The sequence below is a fragment of the Condylura cristata genome, unplaced genomic scaffold (genome assembly GCF_000260355.1).
Source record: "Condylura cristata isolate star-nosed mole 26May11 unplaced genomic scaffold, ConCri1.0 scaffold00030, whole genome shotgun sequence".
NCBI lineage: Eukaryota > Metazoa > Chordata > Mammalia > Eulipotyphla > Talpidae > Condylura > Condylura cristata.
In genome coordinates this window covers 24,921,846-24,945,399 of record NW_004567131.1, presented here as the reverse complement: position 1 = coordinate 24,945,399, position 23,554 = coordinate 24,921,846, and the positions used below count along the sequence as shown (strand labels likewise).

Genomic DNA, 23,554 nt, shown 5'->3' with positions numbered 1-23,554 from the left:
AAAAAAAAATGTGAAAAATGATGTAAAAATAAACTTTTTAATAAAAAAAAAATTACTACCCACTTAGAGAAAAAAAAAAATAGACAAACCACCATTTGAGAGAATTTATTTACAACTTACATGCTACACTGAGGGTTAGCATTCAGAAAAAAATCAAAGAATCCTTATAAATCAAAAAGAAAATGGGCAACAATGGAATTCCAAAAGTGGATAAAAATTTGCAACTCAGAGATGAAGAGACCCCACTAGCCAATAAGCGAAAAAATGCCCAACATCAACAGTAACTCCAAAATAAAAATGAAAATAATGATACTATGTTATATTAAATTCATTAGATAGGCAAAAGTCAGCAAGGGTAATAACCTCAAGTACTGATGAGACAATGGGAAAATGGAGTGTGTCCTTCACTGCTGATGAGAGTGTAAATTTGCACATCACTTTTGGACACCTGGCAAAGCTGAAGAGGTGTGTCTCATAGCCTGGCAATTTCTTTTAAATGATCCATCACTGATAATATCACATGCAGGCGCTTGTTCCAGGATGTTAAATCCAGAACCATTTTACACTGAGTTATGCTCAGTGCTTTATTTATATAATGGAATAGTAAAATGCAGCTACAATGAATGAACCAGAACTTCATCTGTCAACATGGATTAATCTCAAAAACATATGGGTTGATCACTGAAAGTTACAGAAGGATACATGCCGTAGGATCCCATTGATGTCAAGTTTTCTAATACAAAAAAAAACCACAATAATATATATTGTTCACGAATAAACCAGCTCTAGTAGGTGCACTGAGCCTGAAGGCAGGTGTCCCCTCCAACTCCAGCACATGGTCATCTCCGGGGAAGGAGCAGGGGCAAGAAAATAGATGGGGTTGTAGCAACTGGCTCCTTGAAAAACAGAAGAGGACTGCAGGGCCCTCCCAAGTGGCGCCCTGAGGTGATTCACACGGTGTGGCAGGCCTCTCCTGACCTGCTCCCCACTCTGTCTCTGGTGAATCCTTTCACCACCCCTGCACCTCTGGCTTGTACCCCAGTTCTGTATGCATAAATAAATAAATCTTAAAAAAAAAAAAAAGAAGACTGCAGCAATTTCAGAAACATATATTTCTTTTAAAAATCTGACAAAAATTTCTATGTAGTGACAGCTATGTGTCAGGTACTGACACAAATATTAACTCATTTCATCTGTTTTATGAAGGCACTATAACAATTATCATTATTTCACAGATGAGGAACATTGAGGTTAAGGAAAATAACCTACATGACTCATCCAGCTAATGATCTTAACCCTATTACTCTGATGCCTCGCAGGTGTTTAACAGATACAATTGAAGTCTACTATATTGTTGTGTTTTCTGCTCTTCTATTAAGAAAATTTAGAATAAGGTATTTTACAAAAAAAAAGAGAGAGAGAGAGAGAGAGAGAGAGAATTTCAAAAGAATGCTGTCCAAATAACCTCTGCTCCACACAAGTCCCAGATCTGACCCAGAAGCTTAAACGTGGATGCCGTTTGTTTGGGAATTTGAAAATTTCCCTGCCATGCAATAAAAGATTAGGTGTATAATGATACAAAGCCAAAAGTCAAGAAACAAAAGGGAAGAAAGCGATTTTCTTAAAGATAAGAATGAAAGTATAAAAAGCACAGTGTTTGTGGTTCCAGATAAAAATTAATTGGCCTTTTAAGGATAGGAAAAGTGCAACTTTTAACATTTCCAGTGCATGTCTTCAAATTAGCAGAAAGACAGTGGCTATATTCAAAAAAGAGCTGTAAGTGTTCCCACTAGGAGATTACATTAATAAGCCTACATTTTCTCCAATCACACCGATTAGCAGATTTAGGTACAAGGATTACAGACATTAGTGAGAAACTATTTGAGTTAATCTGAAATTAATTTTCTCTCCTACTAAATTGTTATTATTTGACTAGTAACTAATAATTATTACGGATGAATGAATATATCTTTAGAAAGTTATGAAATATTAGTTTTTTACATGATTTACATAGAGATTTTAAAAACACCAATTAACAGCGTTATGAATTTTATTGTTCTGATTTTTCTTCTATCTTTTACTATGATGTGAAAAGTATTGCTTGACAATTACAACTTGCTTGGTCTTCAAACCAGGAAAAGATGTGGCCAAGTGTGAATAGGATGAACATCTTATCCTTTTTGGAAAACAAACCTCAGTATTACCAACATTTCCCAAAGGAAACTTTCAGGGTAAATAGAGACAGTGGTGCTTCTTCACACTTTTACACTGTAAATCTTGCTAATGACAAAAAAAAAAATAAATAAAAGCCATCATGATAAACACTATAGACCAATGTCAATGGGATCATATTTATAAGATTTTTCAAGGGCTTTTCAAACTCATGCTCAAAAGTAGTATGTGGGATGGTTAGACCCCAAAAGCCTTGTCCCTTAGTTTTTTTTTTTTTTTTTTTTCCAAGAGTTATTTATTTGTACATACAGAACTGGGGTACAGGCCAGAGGCTCAGGGGCGGTGAGAGGCTTCACCAGAGACAGAGTGGGGAGCAGAACAGGCAGATCGATGAAGTACACTGCTGAGGGGAGCAGCGGGCGAGACAGGAGAGGTCTGCCGCGCCATGTGGTCTCCTCCGGGGCAGGCGGGATTTGAACTCATGTGGAAGTGGCTTCAGCTTCTCAGTGCAGTGCTTTAACCCGCTGCGCCACCAGGGAGGGCCTGTCCCTTAGTTTTATGGACCTAATTCCAATGTGTGTGGAGGCTTCCCCACACCAACAAGCAATTGTCAGAAAACCACAGGGTATAAGGGATTTCAACTCAATTATGACACTGTCCAGCAGAGATAGCTTTAGATTCCATAGGTAAGAACTCAGTCTCCAGGGACCAGCCCTCCATGTCAGATGCCAGTCATAGCCCAGGCTGTTACTTGTGCTTCTGACCAACCAGCCTCAGCCTGAAGGTTCCCACAAAGCCTTCCCTAAGACCTCAGTTACCAGCTACAAGCCTGTGCTTCTGACTGACTAGCTATATATCAGAAGTTTCTATGACACCCTCCTCAGCTTCAAGTATTTTGCTAGTCAACAGCTCCCAGAATTCAAGAAACCTGTTTACTCACTAGATGACTGATTTACTGCAAAAGTTTGAGGAACAGCCAGATGGAGCATAGAGCAAGGTTTGTGGAAAGAAGTGGAAACCTCCATGACCTCTCCTGGTGTCCCATTCTCAACAAATCTCCCCATGTTCACCAACCCAGGACCCCCTCAGCAGACCTTTGGGTCTTTATGGAGTCTCCATTGCACGAACATATCATTGACCATTAGTGATTGACTCAACGGCCAGCCCTTTGCCCCTGGCTGCTCCCCTGAGGTCTGGAAGTTCCAGCCCTCTAATCACAGGGGTGGTTCTCTAAGCAACCGACCCCCATCCTTAGCTGCAACCCAGGAAGTCATCTCGTCAACACAACTAAAGACCCCTCTGTTACACTCAACACTTGCAATAGGAAGGTTTTGGGAGCTGTAAGCCAGAAACTGGTTGGATATGAAACATCCATTTGGTACTATGGGTGACCATATATTTCTCATTAACCACAATATTGCACCTGCCCCTTGTTCTCACATCTTGCCCTTTCTCATTCACATCTCTAGCCCTCGTCTCCTTTCATTGCTCTGTCTCAAGGCCCAGGTCTTCCACAAGGGGCTCTTGTTCCCACAGTTCTGTCCCTCATTCATCTATGATTCTCCTGGGAATCATCCACCATTCTGGTCCTCAGGTAAACGCTGTGGGGAAAAACGAGCACCCATCCGCAAGCAGCTAGCCCTAGCTACCCCGATGTCCAGGGGCACCCCCACCCATGTCACAAGGCCTCACAGAGGGGTCTGCAGTTGAAGGGTGAAGTCTGCCACAGGCAGCCACTGCCTGCTTGTCCCGGGTCCACTGGCAAAAGCAAGAGATTTGGGACAGTGACCAACTGCTGGGTGAGGCACGTGCTGAAACTCCTTGGGTGGCTTTTCTTAGGTATCCAAGGGGGAGGCTCAGAATGTTTTTCCAGAGAGTGGTGAGAAAGAGAATGTGGGCAGTTTGGGGGAATTCATATCTCGCTGGACTTTATTTCAAAGCTCTGAAAGAAAAATAGATCTGCTCAGTTTCCTATGTGAAAAACATAAAGCAAGCTGATCCACTCAATGTCAGTGCTCACAGGAAGCATCAGCTGTTCTTAAGTTCGTGATCTGATATGATGAAAGTGCAGGCGTGTGTGTGTGTGTATATGTGTATATGTTGGGGGAGTAAGGAACAACCGTGGGATGCAGAAGTGTGGTAAAGGGGACCCCAGCCTGCGTGCTACATATGGGAGCCCCTCCTCCCTCCAGGATGGTGTTCACCCCTACGTGGTGAGGGTACCAAGGCAGGCTTGCTTCTGGGGTGTGGAGGGTGCTGGCCCACGCACGTGGGTATCACTCAAGCGTACTTGGTGGGGGGAGATATTTAAGAGGGGAATGGGGAGGTGCTACCAGATGGAGAGAACCCTTCTTCATAATCCAGCAGAGAACGCTGAGAATTTTTGAGAATTCTGAAATCCAGTCTAGCGTTATAAAGGTATGTTTGTCAAATCATGAAGAAAGAACATATCTGACATCACAGCTTGTTAGCTTGATTTATAGCTTTAAAAATATTTAGACAGAAGGCATATGGGCCTTTGTACTTGTGCCTCAGGCAGGCCTGTGTGTGACACAGAGAGATCGGGAGTGTTTCCCAAACATGGGTGCCCAAGCCAGGAATAGAAGCTTCTGGCATTCAGCTTGGTGAACTGTCCATTCTATCAACAGGTGATTTTTGTTTATCTGTTAAGTTGTCCTAGTGAAGAAGGGTACCTTAGTGCCCTTTACTTCTCCAGAGATTTGGTTACTTTATTTTTGGCTTTATGCTAGTAGGAAGAACTGAGTCACGCTGAGATGCTTTTAGTGTCTCTGCATTTTACATATTGGTGATATGCTTCAGGTACTATTTCAGCTCAAAAATTTTCCTCTATTACATGCTAAATTTCTGTTTGCTCACTAGCTGATTCCTCTGCGCTTTCAGTAGATGTTCTTGGGGTTGCTATAAAAGTTCCCCTGCCATGGCAGCCCACGACTGCCCACTGGACATTCCCAGACTGATCCAGACAAACTCAGCCGAGTGGGCAGTGACAGGGGCCAAGGGCTGGGAGTGTACCCCGAGGCTTGTCCCTGGCTCTCTGCCCACTCCTCCTCCCTGTATCTTCCCTGCTGCTCTCACTGTGTCTTCAGGCCCATGCCAGATGGGTGTGGAGCTTTTGGAAGCCTCTTCTCTATTTCTTGTCTTTGTCCTTCTACACACCCTGCTCTTGTGGGGAGCTCTGGAATGTTCTCTTAACTCTGAACAGAGAAATAAAGAGCCTCCCGATATGGTCTAGGAGAATCTTGGAGATGGCAGTATGAAGTGGTCTCATGCTCTCAGACCTGGCCAGGACGCAGGGAGCGCAGCCCTGTGTGTGCCAGGGTGGTGGTGGACAGAGAGACCTAGGTTGGGGCCAATCTACTGGTAGGTATTCTCATCTAGGTCACTTGGTGGCACTTGTCCTGGTGAGTACGGGGACTTTTATAAGATTTTCAAAATCTTACGTAATGTTTGTAAGGCATAGTCTCATATAACATAACATTTCTTGTCTTTAAGAGCTAGTGGGAAAGGAGATTTGCTGGGAGTGGGATCTCCGGTGCCAGCAGGAACTTCAGGGGCAGGCTGCAGTCTCCCCAAAGTGCCTGGCCAGCAGCATGGGGACCGTGACAGCGGGGCTGTCTGGGGATGCCGGTTCCCAGCATGCAAATCTCTAGGGCTGGGCTTGGGGGGAAAAAAAAAAAACTCCAACTGTTTAATCTGCCCTCAAAGACCCTGAGAGAATTTGTATTGTAGTTTTTGCTTCTCTGCTGGTACTTTCTGAGGAGACATGTAAGAGACATCACATATGGCTACTTCCTTCTCCCCAATTCCCTTTGAAGTTTCCGTGCCGCCTTTTACGAGCAGCTTCTGTTCTCAACCACAGGATCACAATAAAGAACAAATGTCGGAGTGTGGCTGGGGCAGCTCTGGCAGTGGCAGGTGGGAGAGAGATCAGTGACAAAGCAGCCCACTCAGACTCATGTCCCCTGGTCCCCCGTCACTGTCTGGGAATCACAGTCCCTACAGCTCCAGATTCACCGGAAATAACCCGTCTCCTCCCTTCCTGGCTACTTTCCATAGGTAAGGTTCCCCTCTAAATGCCTCAGCATAAAACCTAAAATGATTGACTTTTTACTAGAAGCATTGGGAGAGAAGCATAAGCGCCATTGCCGCTGAGTTAGTGAGAGAATCGTCAAGCAAAATCACTGTGTTGCTTCCAGCCAACAAGTGGCGTATCTGTTGCGCTGGAAGAAAGTCTGGAGACACAAGACCCAACCCAAATTGCTGTCACTCACAGGCATCTGTGCACTCGCTGGACGTTAGCTTCTAAACACAATTCAGCTAACATGTAAACATTATGCTTCAAAACACACATAACAAAGTGGAGAATACAGACTACTTCCCTTTTCTACAGGATAAGTAATTCAACCTACACAGGATGCTTATTATGCAAGTTAAAACAACGGAAAGCAAAGCAGATTGAACTTCTATTTTGATTCTTAAACGAAAGCTTTAGGGATAGAAAATGTTGGAGAAACTTGGGGCTGTTTTAGATTTACAAAGAAGCAGCACTGCATTCACGTAAGCTGAACTGATACCAGAAAAGATGGATCTCGTTCATTCTAGAAATATTTATTGAGTGCCTGCAAGTGCCACATTCTTTTCTTTTCTTTTTTTAAAGATTTATTTATTTATTCATCTAGAGCTGGGGTACAGGCCAGAGATGCGGAGGGTGAGAGGATTCACCAGAGACAGAGAGGGGAGCAGAACAGGCAGATCGAGAAAGCACACTGCTGAGGAGAGCAGCCGGCGGGCCAGGAGGGGTCTGCCATGCCATGTGGTCACCTCCGGGGCAAGCGGGGATCGAACTCATGCGGAAGTGGTTCAAGCTTCTCAGTGCTGTGCTTTAACCCGCTGCGCCACCAGGGAGGTCTCCGCCACATTATTTTCTTAAGGCTGGGAATACTCCCGGAAGCTCAGAGATCTTAGCGTCTACTGGTCTATCCAAGGCAATGAACCAAGCGTACGGGAGGGTAGAGCATGCCAAGTAAGCACGATCAACATGAGCAGGGCTGGGAGGGAGAGTGCAGGTGGGTGGGAGTGGGTGGATTGCTACTTTATTCAAAAGAGTTCTAAGTTCAGCTGAGGGGATCTGGAAGAAGTGTGGAACTAGGTTGGAGGATATCTGGGCAAAAATAACACAGCCAGAGGGAATGGCCAGTCTTCCTGAGGCAGGGCAAGGTGTTCTAGGAACAGCATGAGAAATAAGTGAGATGTGAATGGGGTGAGATGGAGCCAGATAGGGAGCAGAGGGGTGAGGCCCTGTGGGCTGCGGCATTGTCAGTGAGCTGGGAAGCCAGGAGAGGCCCATGAACAGAGGTGTGAGGAGAGGGGATATATGCACTAGAACTGCTTCATTAAGCATGGACTAGAGGGGACAAGGAATAAAATCAAGAGACTGTAGCAACCCAAGACCAGGAGGGAGCATATGGACCTGCTGCAGTGTGCAGATGGTGAGATGGCGATGGCAGGTCGGGCTGCAATTTTCTGACACGGGAAGACTTTGGGAGGAGTAGTTGTGTTTGTGTGTGTGTGTGTGTGTGTGTGTGTGTGTTGTGGGGGGAGGGGTATTAGAAGTTGTGATGTCAAGACCAAGTGAAGTACATGTCTCAAGTCTGGGAAGTGATCTAGCTTGTCCAGTGCTGGCAGGTTAAGTAAAAGGACGCCTGAATAATAACACGTGGGGGTCACTAGTAACCTCAATCTGAGCTACTTTTCTGGAATGGTGGGATGGAAGTTCTAAATGGATGGGTTCAAGAGATAGCACAAGAAAGGAACAGGTGAGAGTGCTTATAGATCACTCTCTCTGATCACTGGTTGTAACGTGATAGTATAAGGGGTGCTTTATGAAGTAAGGGGACCATAAGCTAAAGCACTGGGAAACCCAGTCTCCAAATAGTCCCAAATGATTGCTGAAGACTGACAAGCATGTCAGGAACACTGCTCAAATGTCATCAGTAAGAATGGAATATTTTTAGGAGGTTCAGATTTCTTGCTTTCTTTTTGTTTTTTTGACCAAACATTTTTGGGGTATTGTTACAATCTTAATGGAAAAATAGGACCAACATAGAAAAGGCACACAATTCCTTTAGAATTCTGCAGACACAAACAACTTTTGGCCACTGAGGTAGCAGCCACCCAGCAAGGGCCTGTTCTTACGCAGCCATTACTAACCCACCTTCTGCAGTGACTGCTCTTGTTTTAGAAGGCATATCTGGTACACAAATTAGAGGTTATCTCTGAGATCTTGGTGATGTGGTTGGCCAGAAGCAAAAGCATCACTTTTCCTCCTAGCTTCCTGTGATAGTATCTGAGCTCCAAGTTCCAAAGAAAAACTCAAGTGTTCAATGTTGGAAGAGAGACTCAGGGAAACATCCTAGTGTGTTTACTGTAAGGTCTGAAGCCATTTTTTTCTTTCCAGTCATGTTGGGATTTTATTTTTACATTGTTTTCTTTCTCTCTGCCAGAATAGGTTTGCTATAGATTACTCAGTGATGCTCACAAAGATAACGGTAAAGGGTGTCCCAGTTTCAGAAAATCACGTGTGTGTATGCTTATGTATTTACTTGTATGCACACACATATACATATATATGTACATACATACATACATACATACATACATGCATATATACTGCATACAGTTACTCAGAATAACCCAAGGAGTAACTATTACTAATATGAATGAATTTAAGTAGTAGTATGCAAATGCACTTAACAACACAATCACAATTTATATGAACAATGATCTTGGAATATAAAGGCAATAAGGGAGATAGATGAGCACATACAAAACAAAAAGGTAAAGATTCCATGATAGTTCAAAAAAAAAAATCTCAAGACTCTCAAAACAGTATGTGTTCTCTGCATAATAAAATACTTGTGCATTTGTTTTACTCTGTGTACTTGAGAATTAGGCTGATCCATCTGTATCCCATGGGCATTAAGTACTTTGTAGCACATGCTAGGAATTATTAAAAAATTAGTTTTTAAAGAATGTCCATTTGAGTGATAAGGGTAAGAGTAAGTGCTTTGCTTTGTCAGGAGCAGGTTTATTAATTAAAATGAGGCCATGTGAACACAATTGGTGGAACTTCCACCTTAATCACACATACTTTTTGCTGAGATATCTTTACTGACTTCAGCTCTGTTGATAATGTTTTCAAAAGGTGGTTCCTCTTTTACATGGTTTTTAAAAAAAAAGGTCTAACAGTGGAGCCTTCTATGTATCAAGAGTTTTCCTGCACAAAAATGAATAAATAAAAGCTTTTAAAAAAGAATAACTAGGAGGCACCTGCTTTTATAACAATTATTTCTAGTACCTATCTGTCTGGATCTCTGGGGGAAATGAGTCAAGATTTTATAGAGGAAGAAACTGAGAACTAAGAAGGATGCAAGCTTTGTTCAGGGTCTCTGCGTTCTTCCATAACAGAGCTGAGGTGGTAGAGCTGGGATCAGAATGTTCCTGATGTTTTTATAGAAGGGAATGAGCTCTGTCAGTGACAGGTGCTTTAGTTGTTTCACCAGATGCAACTATTATGAAAGAGTCAGGCAAATAGAGTCAGTGCACACAAAGAGATGGGCAATCATACATGTTTTTAGAGTTTGAGGCTACGTTTTGCTTACTGCTCTGCTTGGTTTTATTTGAATCCTTACTGCCAGTGCAGAAATCTGTACACGTCAAGGAAAATGGGATTATGCAGTAACACACCTGATTATAATTCCAACTTCAGGAGGCAACACATTTCAAATCTTAGTGTGTCTGCTAGTCATCCTCGGTCCAACAGATGAGACATAAACTCTTTTATGAGCCAGCAAACAGAAGCTTCTGCCTCCCAATGTTTCAAGTGAGATAAAAGTACTCTTCCTTTTCAATCCTATAAAATGGTGAGCTTTAGTCATTTATTCCAGGCTTAAAGAAGAAGGGAAAAGTCTAACAGATCACAGACAAATCTTCAGGTTTCTTTTATCCAAACCTGTTAACAAACATGAACAACTAAGCCCTAACAGCTTTTCCTAGGGACCCATTACGTGTGTGTCTGTGTGTTCTCCCTGCATGACCTGGGTATCTTAATCTACTTGAACTTCAAGAACATTTTAGTATCAGGAGACACCGAAACAAGATTTACAAATAGGAAATGAACTCCTAGTTCAACAGAGCTTCAATCCTCTTTGCTCTTCAAAATATCATTTCCCTTTTCTTGGCCACACAGGATAAGATTAAAAAAATGTTTTTTTATAGTTTTACTAAAAAAACACTATATTTGAATACTAATTGATATTCTTCACGCTTTCAGTTGGAACACAACTAGTTGAGTAATGGGTTCCTGTGACCCTTCACAGTGACTGTGTATAGATGACAAAAGAAAAGGGAAGCTATGAATGCTTACTGTTTTGCAGTAAGTTCTACCCACGTTTTAAACGAAAGAAAATAAAATCAGAAAGTTTTTAGTTTTGTACATAGGAGATAATTCATATTTCTTCTCATAAGAAGTAAAAGTCTTTTACCTTTAAAACACCTAATGTATGCATAAATAAATACATCTTTTTGAAAATTAACTTACTCCAATATTCTTAGGGTCTAGCAGGGCAGGGTGATGTGAATAGTACAGTCTCACATGTCAGAGAATCCTGGCTTCAGATAGTTTCCTCCATCGCACCTAGGCCATTTATGTATGTGTATGTATTTTTCTTAATCATTATTTTATTTTCCCTAGCAGAATGGGTGTTCCAAAAGGTCAGAGTGTTGTGATTCTTGATTGCATTGGAGAATGTCTTAGCAGGTACTCAGTCAATATTTGCTTAAGAAATCAGTTTCTTTTTTCTTTTTTTAAAGATGTATTTATTTATGCATACAGAACTGGGGTATAGGCCAGAGGTGCAGGGGCGGTGAGAGGATTCACCAAAGACAGAGTGGGGAGCAGAACAGGCCCCCACTCTGGGGGGGGGGCAGCCGGCAGGTCAGGAGAGATCTGCTACGCCATGTGGGTCACCTCCGGGTGGGGGCTGAACTCCTGCCGAAGTGGCTTTAGCTTCTCAGGTCTGTGCTTTAACACGTTGCACCACCAGGGAAGGCCCGAAATCAGTTTCTTTTTTTCTCACCTGATATAGCACCATGGTCATCCTAAGTACTTGAAATCACATTGTTAAATTTGACTCTTTTATTCTTAAAAGGGCTCCGACATTACTTGATCTTCTTCTTCTTCATTAAAGATTTATTTATTTATGCTTACAGAACTGGGGTACAGGCCAGAGGTGTGGTAGGTGAGAGGATTCACCAGAGACAGAGTGGGGAGCAGAACAGGCAGATTGACAAAGTACACTGCTGAGGGGAACAGCGGGCGGGTCAGGAGCAGTCTGCTGGGCCATGTGGATCACCTCCCTGGCCAGGGATGGAACTCCTGCTGCAGTGGCTTCGGAGAACTTTTAATGTGGTGCTTTAACCCCTTGCGCCACCAGGGAGAGCCTTACTTGACTCTTTTTATGAAGACAAATGGAAACCCATGTAATTACTGAGCCCCAGAATCCTGAAAAACTAATTATTGAATCAAAGCACAAAGCATCTGGCTCCCAACGGAGCTCTCTTCCCCAGGGAACTCACAGGGGCGCTGGCCCTGGCACCGTTGATAACCGTGTCCAATGCTAACCTTCCAGGGCGGGGCGACAGGAAGCCTGGTGCAGCCACGGCAGGACATTCGTGGGGTGCAAATCCCTGAATTTGGGAAATAAAGGATGGTGTACAAAGAGGAGTCAAGTCGTAAAAAAGGTCCACCACCTTTCCCAGATGCTTTCTTTCAATATTTTTAAGTGTGTCAAGCCTAGGAATGAGGTGGGAGATAAAGGTGGTTCAAAGGTCAAAGAGGAATCAAAACAAGGGGTGTCAAAATAAAAGCCAGACAGACCTAGACTGGAAGGAGTCTTGAGCTCACTGTAGGAAGCCTGCATATTCTCAGACTGCTCTTAAAGCCCTGCTAGTCACATGCGTTCTCGTTTACGCACATGATCCAGGCCAGACACTAATGGCCTCCATATTTTCCTACCAAAGTATTATTTCTCCCTGCCATCCCCTATTAGACTGCAAAGCGCCCTCGTGTGGCGTCATGTTGCAATGACACTTTATGCCTTCCAGAAGGCACATTACGGGAAATCAGAAATCGGTTCCCAGCCCAGCAGCACCGCGGTCACCTGGGAACATCGTAGCCATGGGAATTCTTTGTTTCCACCGCAGATCTATTGAATCAGAAACGCGGAAAATACAGCCAGCAATTTTGGCTTTAACCAGTTGTCTGCTTAAGTTTGGGAGTCACGGTGACAAAGGATTAAGTGTCCTGAGAAGGAAAATAGGGTCGTTGATAGAGACCGGCAGCAGGAGAGTGTATTTTACACGGGGAGGATCTCTGTTGAACCCCACTTGAGCAGAGGTGAGAAAGAAGGAAGTGGGGGCTGTGCAGGTGGGGGCTGGAGGAAGGAGGTTGAATGCAGGCAGAAAGACCAACCCCGGCATGGTTCCGAGTGAGGAGACTGCTGGAACACCCAGGCCAGCGAGCGGGCACAGGCACGGATCATCGGCACATCCTCTGACTGGTGTGTATTTTAAAGACCTTACATGGTTAGCATGTGTCCTTAGTTATACTGAAAATTCCTTAAACACATGAACCCGATTTCATATATTTATTAAATAACTCTCATCATGCCACCTTTAACGGTGCCAGAACACGGAATCTTCTTAATAAATGCATAAATACATGAATGGAGAAAAAAATTGACAAGTGGGCAAAAGTTGTGGGGGGAAAAGTTGAAGGCTTTATTTTTATCTAGTTTAGCTTTATATTACTGGGAGACATTTATCCAGAGATGTCTGAAAGCCAATTAACACCTTAGAAAAATCCTGTAAGTGAAAAGTTGGTGGGAATATCATTTTTAATGACACTACCAAACTTTTGAGAACTCAAACTCAGCATGATGAAAATAGGAGCTTTTCTTGATGAGCTACAGTTAAATCCGTTAGATGTCAAACTTTTATTTGCTAAACTTGAGGATGAGGCTTAGAGACATCAACTAGAAGAGTAGAAATAGAAGTTGAAACTGTGTACCCCGGGCTTTAAAATGTTGCCTTGTGACTAAAAGACTAAGGCTTTAAAATGTTGCCTTGTGCCTGGTGCAAAGTCTGAAGAGGCAAGAAATAAAGTCACTCAAAACAAAATAACACTCAATGAACTGAACTGTACTTCTTAAAGAAAGAAACATTTGGCCCTCCCTGGTGGCCTTCCCACTGCACTGAGAAGACAAGCTGAGGCCATTTCAGTGTGAATTCGATCCCCTCTGGGAGGTGATCAGATGGTGCAGCAGATCTCTGCGGTCTCGCCCGCTGCTCCCCTCAACAGGGTACTTCCTTGATCTGCCTGTTCTGCTCCCCACTCTGTCTCTGGTGAACACTCTCACCCCCCTGCACCTCTGGCCTGTACCCCATTTCTGTATGCATACATAAATCTTTAAAGAAAATAGAAACATTTAAGTTCTGGTGGGAATACAAGCTGATATAACCACTATGCAAAGCTGTTTGGAGGTTTCTCAAAAGGCTAAAAATAGAGTTTCCATATGACCCAGCAATCCCACTCCTAGGTATCTACCCAAAGGACACCTGCACCCCCATATTTATTGCTGCTCTATTTACAACAGGGAAGACATGGAATTAACTCAAATGCACAATAATAGGTGACTGGATTAGTAAGATGTGATACATATACACAATAGAATCTTACTCTGTGATCAAAAAAGATAAACAATGAACAACCACAAACAGAGACATTTTATGAGGGTGGAAGGGGAAATGGGATCCCAACTGAGGTGGGAAGAGTACACTAGATTGCAGTGATGGCACACGGGTGAATTGGTGGTGAGAAGCCCATGGGGATTACAACTGAGATGAAAAAATGCACAAAATGAAGAATGACGAAAAAAATAAAAAAAAAAAAAAAGAAAACATCTTTCAACACACACACACACAAGAAACATTAGAGATGACAGCCACAGTCCTGACTGTCCCCTCTTGGGAAAGGAAACCGTAAGGGCAGCGCACCACTGAGGCTGCCGCTACTCAGCATGCAGCTGGGTGGCTTAAGCAACAGGAATCCATTTCTCCAGTTCTGGAGCCTGGACACCTGGCACGGAGCTAGAAGGGTCGGCCCTCCTGAGGCGTCTCCCCTGGCCTTTTCGATGGCCACTTTCTACCTTATGTCTTCCCCGTCTCTGCCTAGGTCCTAGTCTGCTCTTCTCATAAGGAATTACGGCCCGTCCTAACGATATCAGTTTCACTAACCTCTTTCAAGACCCTTTCTCAATCACTGGCACCCACAAGAGTCCAAAAGACCTGTCTTCAAGCAGCATGGTTTTACCACTGTGTCCCTGGATTTTAAAGTTGTATGTAGCGAAGTGTGAAAGGCTTTTTAGAAAAGGGCTATGAAGTATTTCTGCCTGTTATATACTACAATGTCAACAACATTAGAGAAAGCAGTTCTTGGCTTATCAATGCTTTAACATTTTTTTATTCCTTAATGTGCTGCTACATAAACCTCGTCTTAGATAATGAAATCCATTTGACACATTACATTTCTTCTTTTATCTTCTTTTTTGTCTTGGCTACCACTACAGCAATTACCCTTACCTTAATTTTTCTGGCACACATAGTGTACACTACTGTTCCTCATATTAATTCTTGTTTCAATAGTTCTGATACACTTTTGTTGTTTTGGAATCGGTCGAGTCAAATCATTTCTGACGTAAAGAGGTACATGTAAGAAACAGATCAAAGGTTCTTGCTTTTTTCTTATAAAACTTGATGAACAGTATTTTATTTAATGAGAGTATATTTTTTATTACAAAAGTTTATTTTTACATCATTTTGTACATTTTTTGTTTCCATCTCGATTGTAATCCCCGCGGGTTTCCCATCACCAAATCACCCGTGTGCCATCACCATAATCCCGTGCATTTTGATCCCATTCCCCACTCCACCCCCTCAAAATGTCTCTGGTATATGGTTGTTCATTATTTTTGTTATTTTCTAATGAGAGTATTTTTTACATCAGAAAAAGAAAGCAAAAATGGGTGCTGTGGTATCATGCAGTAAGGAGAAGGAAATATGTCACAGTGCTTTACTGGCAGATTCATTTACTGAAGTGACTTTGGAAATGAAAGCACCTTTCTAGTTATTTAAACCCTGAGCTCCACCTGCACTATTGAAGTGCCTTATGTAGCTCAGATGGAGCAATATCCGGCTGTGATGGAAGAAGCAGAAATAGTAGATTCCAAGTCTCTCCCAAGATTGCTTCCCACCCACCCACCCACCCACCCACAGCCCTATAAAATCATGGGAGGGTTTAGATCCTCAGACATGATCACTTTCTATTCACCATATTGATGCTTTTCCTATCTGCACCCCTGGCCACTGAGTAATCCTTGAGATACTGGCAAAGAGCATAGAATTCTTCAGGTGCTGTATTTGCTAATCCTTTTCAATGCATGAGAAATCTAGAGTTTCAGTCAAAGTACTTTATTATATAATTTTTCAATGGCCCAGATTATCTTTCCTGGTTTGTTGCTTTAAATTCATTTTTATTTACTTCTGCATACAAGAACCAGGATACCACCAGAGGTGCAAGGAGGGGTGAGAGGATTCACCAGAAACAGAGTGGGGAGCAGAACAGGTGGATCTACTGAAATACACTGCTGAGGGGAGCAGTGGACTTATCTGGAGGTGATAGAGAGGTCTGCTGCACCATGTGGATCAGCTTCCTGGCCTGGCCTGGGTTCAAACTCACGCCACAGTGGCTGACAATAGCTTGATAGCCCTGAGACTTTAACCCCTGCCCCACCAGGGAGGCCCTAATGTACTTTAACAGCAAGAAATTTCAAAAGTCCTCTGACTCTATTTTTCAGAGTAAGCACAAACAAATCACATGTCTACAGGATCTTTTACAATAAAGTTCTTTCTTACGGGTGAATTGAGAGCCAGTTGGTAAATTCGGACAAGTCCTCCCTTTTGTCAGAAAACCTTATATATGAAAACGTGAGCATATGAAGTAAAATTAGAGTTGATTTGCTTGTATCACAAAAAACATATTTCATTATACCAAAAAGAAAACTTTTTCTCTTAGTGGCTAATTTCCAGACCCAAATCCATTTATTTTCCCTTAATTTAGAAATTGATTTAGTTTGCAAAATGACCTTACAGGACATCCATTATGTCAAGAAAAGAAGAGGCAATCTTTTTTATTTATCCAATGTAGCCAAATTCAATTTCTTCATGATTTCTCTTTTGTCCTCCCCAAAACCCTGGTCTAGTCAATGTTTGTGTGTGTGTGTGTGAGAGAGAGAATGTGAGCAGTTAAGCACATTTCATTTTTCAAGTGCAATCTCAAATGAAACAATGTTTATAGCAGAGAAAATTTGTGAAAACCACACCTCCACTTTATTCTCCAGGTTACTATCAAATACTTACTTACACTTGCCATATTTTCTGAAACATGAAGAACTTGTGGTACTACAAGTTCTACAATACTGAAAATCAGATCTTATATGTCAACCAGGGTTCAGTAGCAGAGAACTGTGTGGACAGTAGATAGTTTAAGGAAATGTGGGTGTATTAAATGGTTGCAGGATTATTGCGGTGCATCTTCACTGTAGAATAGGGACGCTGCAAAAACACATTTGACAAAGTGGAAGTTTCTTGCCATCCTGAACACCTGTGACCCCAAAGCCATGCTGCCTTAATCAGCAAGTTTCTAGCACCATGGAGAAACAGGCTATCCCCACCTGCACCCTCAGTTAGAAAACTGGATGCCTCAATCCCAACTCTCAATGCTAAACTGGTAATTTTGCCCTGCAACCTTGATAAATGATGCTGAAGAAAGCCCCAATGCCTTAACAATTGCCTTGACTTCCACCTTCTGCAACCTAGAATAGTTGATATTCAGGGTAATTCTGCTTTCCAGTCTCCAAAGTCAAGAAAGGTAGATGGACTGAGGTTTTGGAGTGGGTGATGTCAGTTAGTTGCCAAGCATGGACCCCTGTTCACTTCTTTCCTGTGCTGGAGAAAATACTCTGACTGCTTTGACAGCACCTACAAAAAAGTCAGGGAAGTACACCAAACTTACTGACCTGCTACCAAACTCTTCCATAAGTGTGAATTTCTGTATTACATTTCATTCACAGCTAGTGCTTAGGAAAACAAATTTCGTAAAACATTTCACTTACTCTACCAGAAGGATACTTTTCATTTTTCTGAACTGTGTTTCTTTTAACTATTTAAGGGATAACACTTCATGTTCAACCAGCCTGATCCAAGTCTTACAGGCTTGCGACACACCTTTCTGGCTTTTTGGATGGAGGGTTCTTCAATCCCTTGCTCTAAACTGCCACCTGCTCTTGTGCATGGTGGGTAGATCCTTAAATTCCTCTCAACAAACTATCCTCTTGTGTTCTTGTGTTGGAATTAAAAAAAAAAAAAAAAGCTACAAAGATACTCAACTATACATGACTTAGTAAAAGTTCTTTGTCAATGAGTCTAAAATACTCCCTTGTTTAAAATAATTCTGGGCTCTCCATGGTGGCACACCGGGTTAAAACACAGCATTAAGAAGTTCTACAAAGCCACTGCTGTATAAGCTCGATCCCCAGCTCCAGAGGTGACCCACATGGCACAGCAGACCTCTCCTTACCCGCCCGCTGCTCCCACGAGCAGTGTACTTTGTCTATCTGCCTGTTCTGCTCCCCGCTCTGTCTCTGGTGAATCCTCTCACCCGTCACACCTATGGCCTGTATCCCAGTTCTGTAAGCATAAATAAATAAACCTTAAAAAATTAATTCTTAGCTGTTTTCTGAGTGTTGAAGGCAATGAAGAAGAGAAATGGCAACACCAGCCTCCTGGGCTGGGCAAGGAAGTCTCTTTTCTTAAGCTAACCACTCAGAATATGGTCAACAAAGGCAACTAGCTAACGCGAGAAGAAAATTGTGCTGTTGTTCTTGTTTCCACATGAGTTTTATTTTCAAATTCCTGAGGGCACATATAAGGGTGGGAACATCTTGCGGCTCCCCTTTCCCCGAAGGGCTAGTGTGGGCAGCCAGACACCAGCCCTGGCTGATGGTCGCATTCCAGACAGGCACTTCTAAGACCGCAGTGATCTAAAGAGAAGGACGCCATCATGGAGACCCAGACCTCACACCAGCATGTGGATTTTTCTAAAACCAAACTATTGCAAAATGGCTTCACTTTTTTTTTTTAAAAAGACTTTCTTTTTTTCCTGATCTCTGTTTTCACTAAAGAGACAGGGATGGAGAAATGGCATAAATGCCACTGAGAAGAATTTCATTTGGTCTCCAGATGGGTGAAGCCAGTAGGGAGCCCAGGCCACTCGAACTTGATCTAAAGCAAAACCACTGAGCAAATTTCTTTCTTTATCTAAGAATGGCTGCTTGGCCTTCAGCACTGAGAACTTGTGTGCCTCGTGTGGCGGCCACAGGTGCGTCTCCCAACAAAAAGCTCGCATCTTGCAGCAGCCACAGAACATTAGAGACACCAACGAGGTCTAACTTCCTCCTGGATATGCACCGTGCCCAGCTTCCCCGCCTTCCTCCTATCCCAGAAATACTCTAAATTAATAGACAGGACGAATTATTCAAATGGAAAAATTATTAAATAGGCAGGTTTATCTCCAGGCTCAGGCTGCCTGACGGGTGGGGAAGTTTCAGCCCCATGAGGGAATGGAGCAGTTTGGAGTGTGTCCAGTCCTGGCCCGCCACAGTCAGAGAGCCAAGGTCTCCAGGCTTCACTGCCCGATGGGGATGAGCTCACAGAGCGGCACATTGCGCATGTGCATGAGAGTGACAGGGTCTGGGCTGCTTGATTCTGGTATTCTGGAGGTCACGCCAAGGTGTGTGTCATTTCTAGGGTGACCCCAGAGCAGCCCCTGGAATGAAGAGTGTGAGGTACCCTCCTTGAGCAAAATTCAAGAGTTCCCTTAAAAGTCAGTAACCAAGATAACTACATTTTAATGTCATAATTAAAAAAAAAAAAAAAAAAAGAGGGCCCTCCCTGGTGGCGCAGCGGGTTAAAGCACAGCACTAAGAAGCTAAAAGCCACTTCTGCTGAGTTCGATCCCCGGCCCAGAGGTGACCTACATGGCACTGCAGATCTCTCCTGACCACCCGCTGCTCCCCTCAGCAGGTTACTTGAACAGTCATCCTGTTCTGCTCCCCACTCTGTCTCTGGTGAATCGTCTCACCCCTGCACCTCTGGCTTGTACCCCAGTTATGTAGGCATAAATAAATGAATCTTTAAAAAAAACAAAAACCACCTAAAACCCATGATCAACAATCTGAAAATTATAAAGACAGTCTCAACAGGAACTGCAGCGGGGATCTTAAACTCTGTGGACCAATGTCTAACACGACAGTGTACAGATCGCAAATGACACCAGGGCGGCGTTGGTGTGTGGAAAGTCACAGCTCAAAGTCTCCAGCCTGCAGCCTCTGGCCCCAGGGGCCACAGCCCCTGCTGCCCTCTCTGCCATGGATACACCCTCCCTCCCGTCGGTGGCCGCGTGCTCTGGGAGCTTGCTCTTCCTCCCCAAGAGCAAGTGTCTGCGTGTTAAATAAAACCAGGCACGAGGGGATTTTCCCGAACACAAGGCCGAGCAAGGCTCCTGGCAGGCAGACTGTGCTCAGACTCCCTCACTCACACTTTCCTGTTTGTTTCTCAAATAGGCTCAACTGAATTATGCCAGGAGGCCAGGTGCAGCGGGGTGGACATTCCCGAATCAGCCACAAAGAGGCAGTCAAGGACAGAGCCAACCCTATCGGCCCAGTTCCAGCCTCATTTTCCGGAACCACAGTGCTCCAGCTTGGGCAAACTTCTCATTTCTCTCCTTCCTCTTACTCTGGTCTTTGTTTCCACCCAGGGGTTGTGAAAAACCCAGGCTGCCTGGGTTTAAGGAATAAAATGCACCTTGGATGCATTTCCTAATCTGCTGTGACTCTGACTGCTTAGGGTTCTGCTGAAGTGCAGCCACCCCATGAGAAAACACGGGGTCACCGAACCCAACAGCTGCTGCAGCCTCTCACCTTCAGTATGTACCTGCATGGCCAACAGCACTGGGGTGCCCAGAGAGGAGGACCAGGAAAGAGGGGGAATTCCGCTGGCCAGAGGGGGTTCATTTGTCAACAGGCTCAAAGTGATGGGGGAAGCTGCATAGGCATTTGTTTTTATCTTCACTTTATTTTGCAAGGCAGAGGCTATTTTTACACAGACCTGAGCAACACTCATTTCCTGCAAAGCACAAAGGAGAAATTCCATTCCTTGGCTGATCCCTGCACTTCGGCTTCAGCATGAGTGGGCTGAGAGAACACAAGGCTCTTGTAACTCAGACAGAAAGCCCAGCTGTGGAAGCTGTGCATCCTGACCCTGCCCTGGCCAAATGGCCCTGGGGTGCAGTCCTCTCCTGCCTGCTCCCCTGCCTTCACTGGTGAATGGCAAAATAGGATCTGGAAGTCTGGACTTCTTCTTTTCATCATGTAATTATTTGACCTCACATCAGGGAAATTTCATGTGGTTTTCCTCTTTCATTTGTAAAATGAGGAAGTTGGGTGATTAAACTAAGATGGTATATATGAAACTTCATGTTAACAACCATTATCAATAATGCAAATAGGTTCTTTTATTTCCCGGACAACATCTGAACCCACCATGTTAGGGTTGTCATCTGCAATTGAGGAAGCAAAATCAGGCTACCTCTCCATATCTTCTCTTCTTCAAGCAATGCATTTTACTAGATTTACAGAGTAAATCTAGGGATAAAACCTGAAGGCTTCTCTGGGTTGGCACTGTTTCTGATGCAAACAAAGGTACCGAGTCGGAACCTTGATTAACTAACCACATTCATTAAAAGCAACACCAGCATAGTTGGCAAAGAGGTCTAAATCCTCAGATCTATACATTTTGTTAAAGGAGGAGAAAATATTTTTTTTTTAAAGTAAGATAGTGATATATGATGAAAAAGCAGATCAGCAGGAAAGGCAGAAAGAATTCCTGGTTTTTATGAGGGTTTGTCCAAAGGAAAAGCTATGCCATCCTTAGGTGCGAGAACAGTCCTATCGTTATGGCTATTGCTACAATCATGGTGGTGTTGGCTGCAATTGTACCTCTTCCTCTAGCTGTTCATACCCCACCTACCCGGCTTCTGAGACTTGGGAGGAAGTTCCATGAAAAATGAGGGTGCTCATCCTGCAATCTGCCCCTTTCTCTTCTCTACACAAGGACCATGAAAAAACCCTGCAAATCCTTGCAGGAGTGGCTGACCAATGCCAGTGTGGAATGTGCCCAGCCAAAAGACAGTGTGAACTTGCTGCTTTCTCCTCTGGTACATCCTCAACACTTAGTATAGATAAATGGTCTCTGAGTCTTGTGTTTTTACAAATCAAGATCGAGTCAACGTTCTGATGCAGCAGTATATATAAAAATACACACATGTGATAGGAAAGGAGAAATGAGAACCTGAGTCTTACCCAGAGATCTTTCTTTCGTCTGGTTGGTTGACCTCACCACCGGAAGGCTCGCTCGAGTCCGGCTGCCTCTGGAAAAAGGAGTTGGAGCTTCTCCCTCAGACATGGCTTCCAATGAATCACCAGATGTCTCTGATAAATGCTCCACTGGGTCACCCAGACTGGGAGGTTGAGGACTGTGAGATAGTTTGGGGCTTCTTGTCTGAAAGAAAGTGGGAAAGTAGGCTGTTGTTAAAATATGTTCAGTGCTATCAAGATCTGAGAATCTGAAAAGACAGCATAGCAAAGAGGAAAATGTCACTGGAAGGACTGGACATAGAGAACTAAATTTTGTGGGTCAAAGTATCAGTGTGAAGGTTACTTTAAGATAAAATATTTTTCCTGAGTTTTCCATAAGGTTTTTCTCACTGGACATCTCACTGTACAAGTCACTCTAGAGAAAAGAATGATGGCCAATCAATTCCTTTGGCTACATTCTAACAATTGTTATCGCAACAAATAAGACTATTCATACTTGTATATATCTATCATGGATGATACACTCACATCAGCATAAAGTAAACACAACCAATACTTCCAAAGTTGTGTACCATGGCGTTTCCAAAATCAATAAACAAATACTGCAAGGGGAACTGTTGATTTTTTTTTTTTTTGAGGCAGAAATACCATAAGTAACATAACATGTCGCTTTGGTTATTACTTATCATGCAATTAGCAGAAACTATTAATGGCACAAACCACACATAATTGAATTTCTCTTTTAGCTTCTACACAGTAGTGGCAGGAAGCTATGGGTTAGAAAGATTTCAACCTATTCTATTCACCGAATGTGATGGCCTATTTGTCACTAACATTCTTTGAAAGTGGACTACCAGGTGAGCATTGGGGGAGATGCACACAGAGACATGCTGCCTGATGGCAAACTTTGAAACTAATTGGTGAAAGTAGTGAAGGACAGCAGGTATTTACGATTTTGTGTAAATATGAATTACATGGTCCATTCATTCATCCTTTCAGTAGAAACCTATTGAGAACCTACTGTGTTCCCGGAACTGTGCTGCTACGTGTTGGGGCACAACATTGCACAGAACAATGTTGCCCTGCCCTCACCTGTCTAGTCAGGTGAGAGACCCTGGGGATAAGTTCAAAGTGTAATTAGAGTGCATAACACAGACTGGGTACTGGGTTGGAAAACCTTGTATACTCAACTGCCCTAGAGGTATTTTAGTCAGGGGAAGTTGGGGAGTGGACAGAATTGCATGCAGTGTTTTTTTTTTTAGATCACTTTGGCTCTGGGGAGGTTGGAGATTTTACATGTGGAAGGTCATAGAGAGGGGGTGAGCAGTTGGGCTATTAGTGTGAGTGAATGAATTACCTTCGCTTTCCCTACTCCTGCTTGTCAGTGCTGACTTATATTACATGATTCCAGGTAGCTTCCGGGCAAACTAATCTGAATTAACCAGGCAGGTAAGTTTTTGCTTATTAAAATGCCAAAGGTGCTAATGGGTGGTGGTGGGGTACAGACAGTGTGTGGTAGCCAGCTTGTATGTGTATTTGTTTTCTTTAATGTACATTATTCTTCCTAAGGATGCCAATATTCTGAAGTTATGCACCAAGCTTCCTTGAGGACTAGATGGCCCTGAGGGAGTAAACAATCTGTGCAGAATGATAGGGCTGGGCACTTAAAAGGGTTCCACATAGAGGGCCCTCCCTGGCAGTGCAGCAGTTTACAGCACAGTACTATGAAGCCATCCACAGCCACTGCAACA

The 23,554-nt window shown here is 43.3% G+C and overlaps 1 protein-coding gene across 4 annotated transcripts in view; it reads right to left on the bottom strand.

Moving 5' to 3' along the window:
- Window positions 1-23,554, bottom strand: part of KIAA1217 (KIAA1217 ortholog) — a 396,114-nt gene that overhangs the window by 104,368 nt on the left and 268,192 nt on the right. For all 4 annotated transcript variants that reach the window (XM_012731298.1, XM_012731297.1, XM_012731301.1 and 1 more), the window contains exon 3: window positions 21,789-21,987. In XM_012731298.1, coding sequence (XP_012586752.1) covers window positions 21,789-21,987 — 199 coding nt within the window. The remainder of the gene's footprint in view (window positions 1-21,788; window positions 21,988-23,554) is intronic.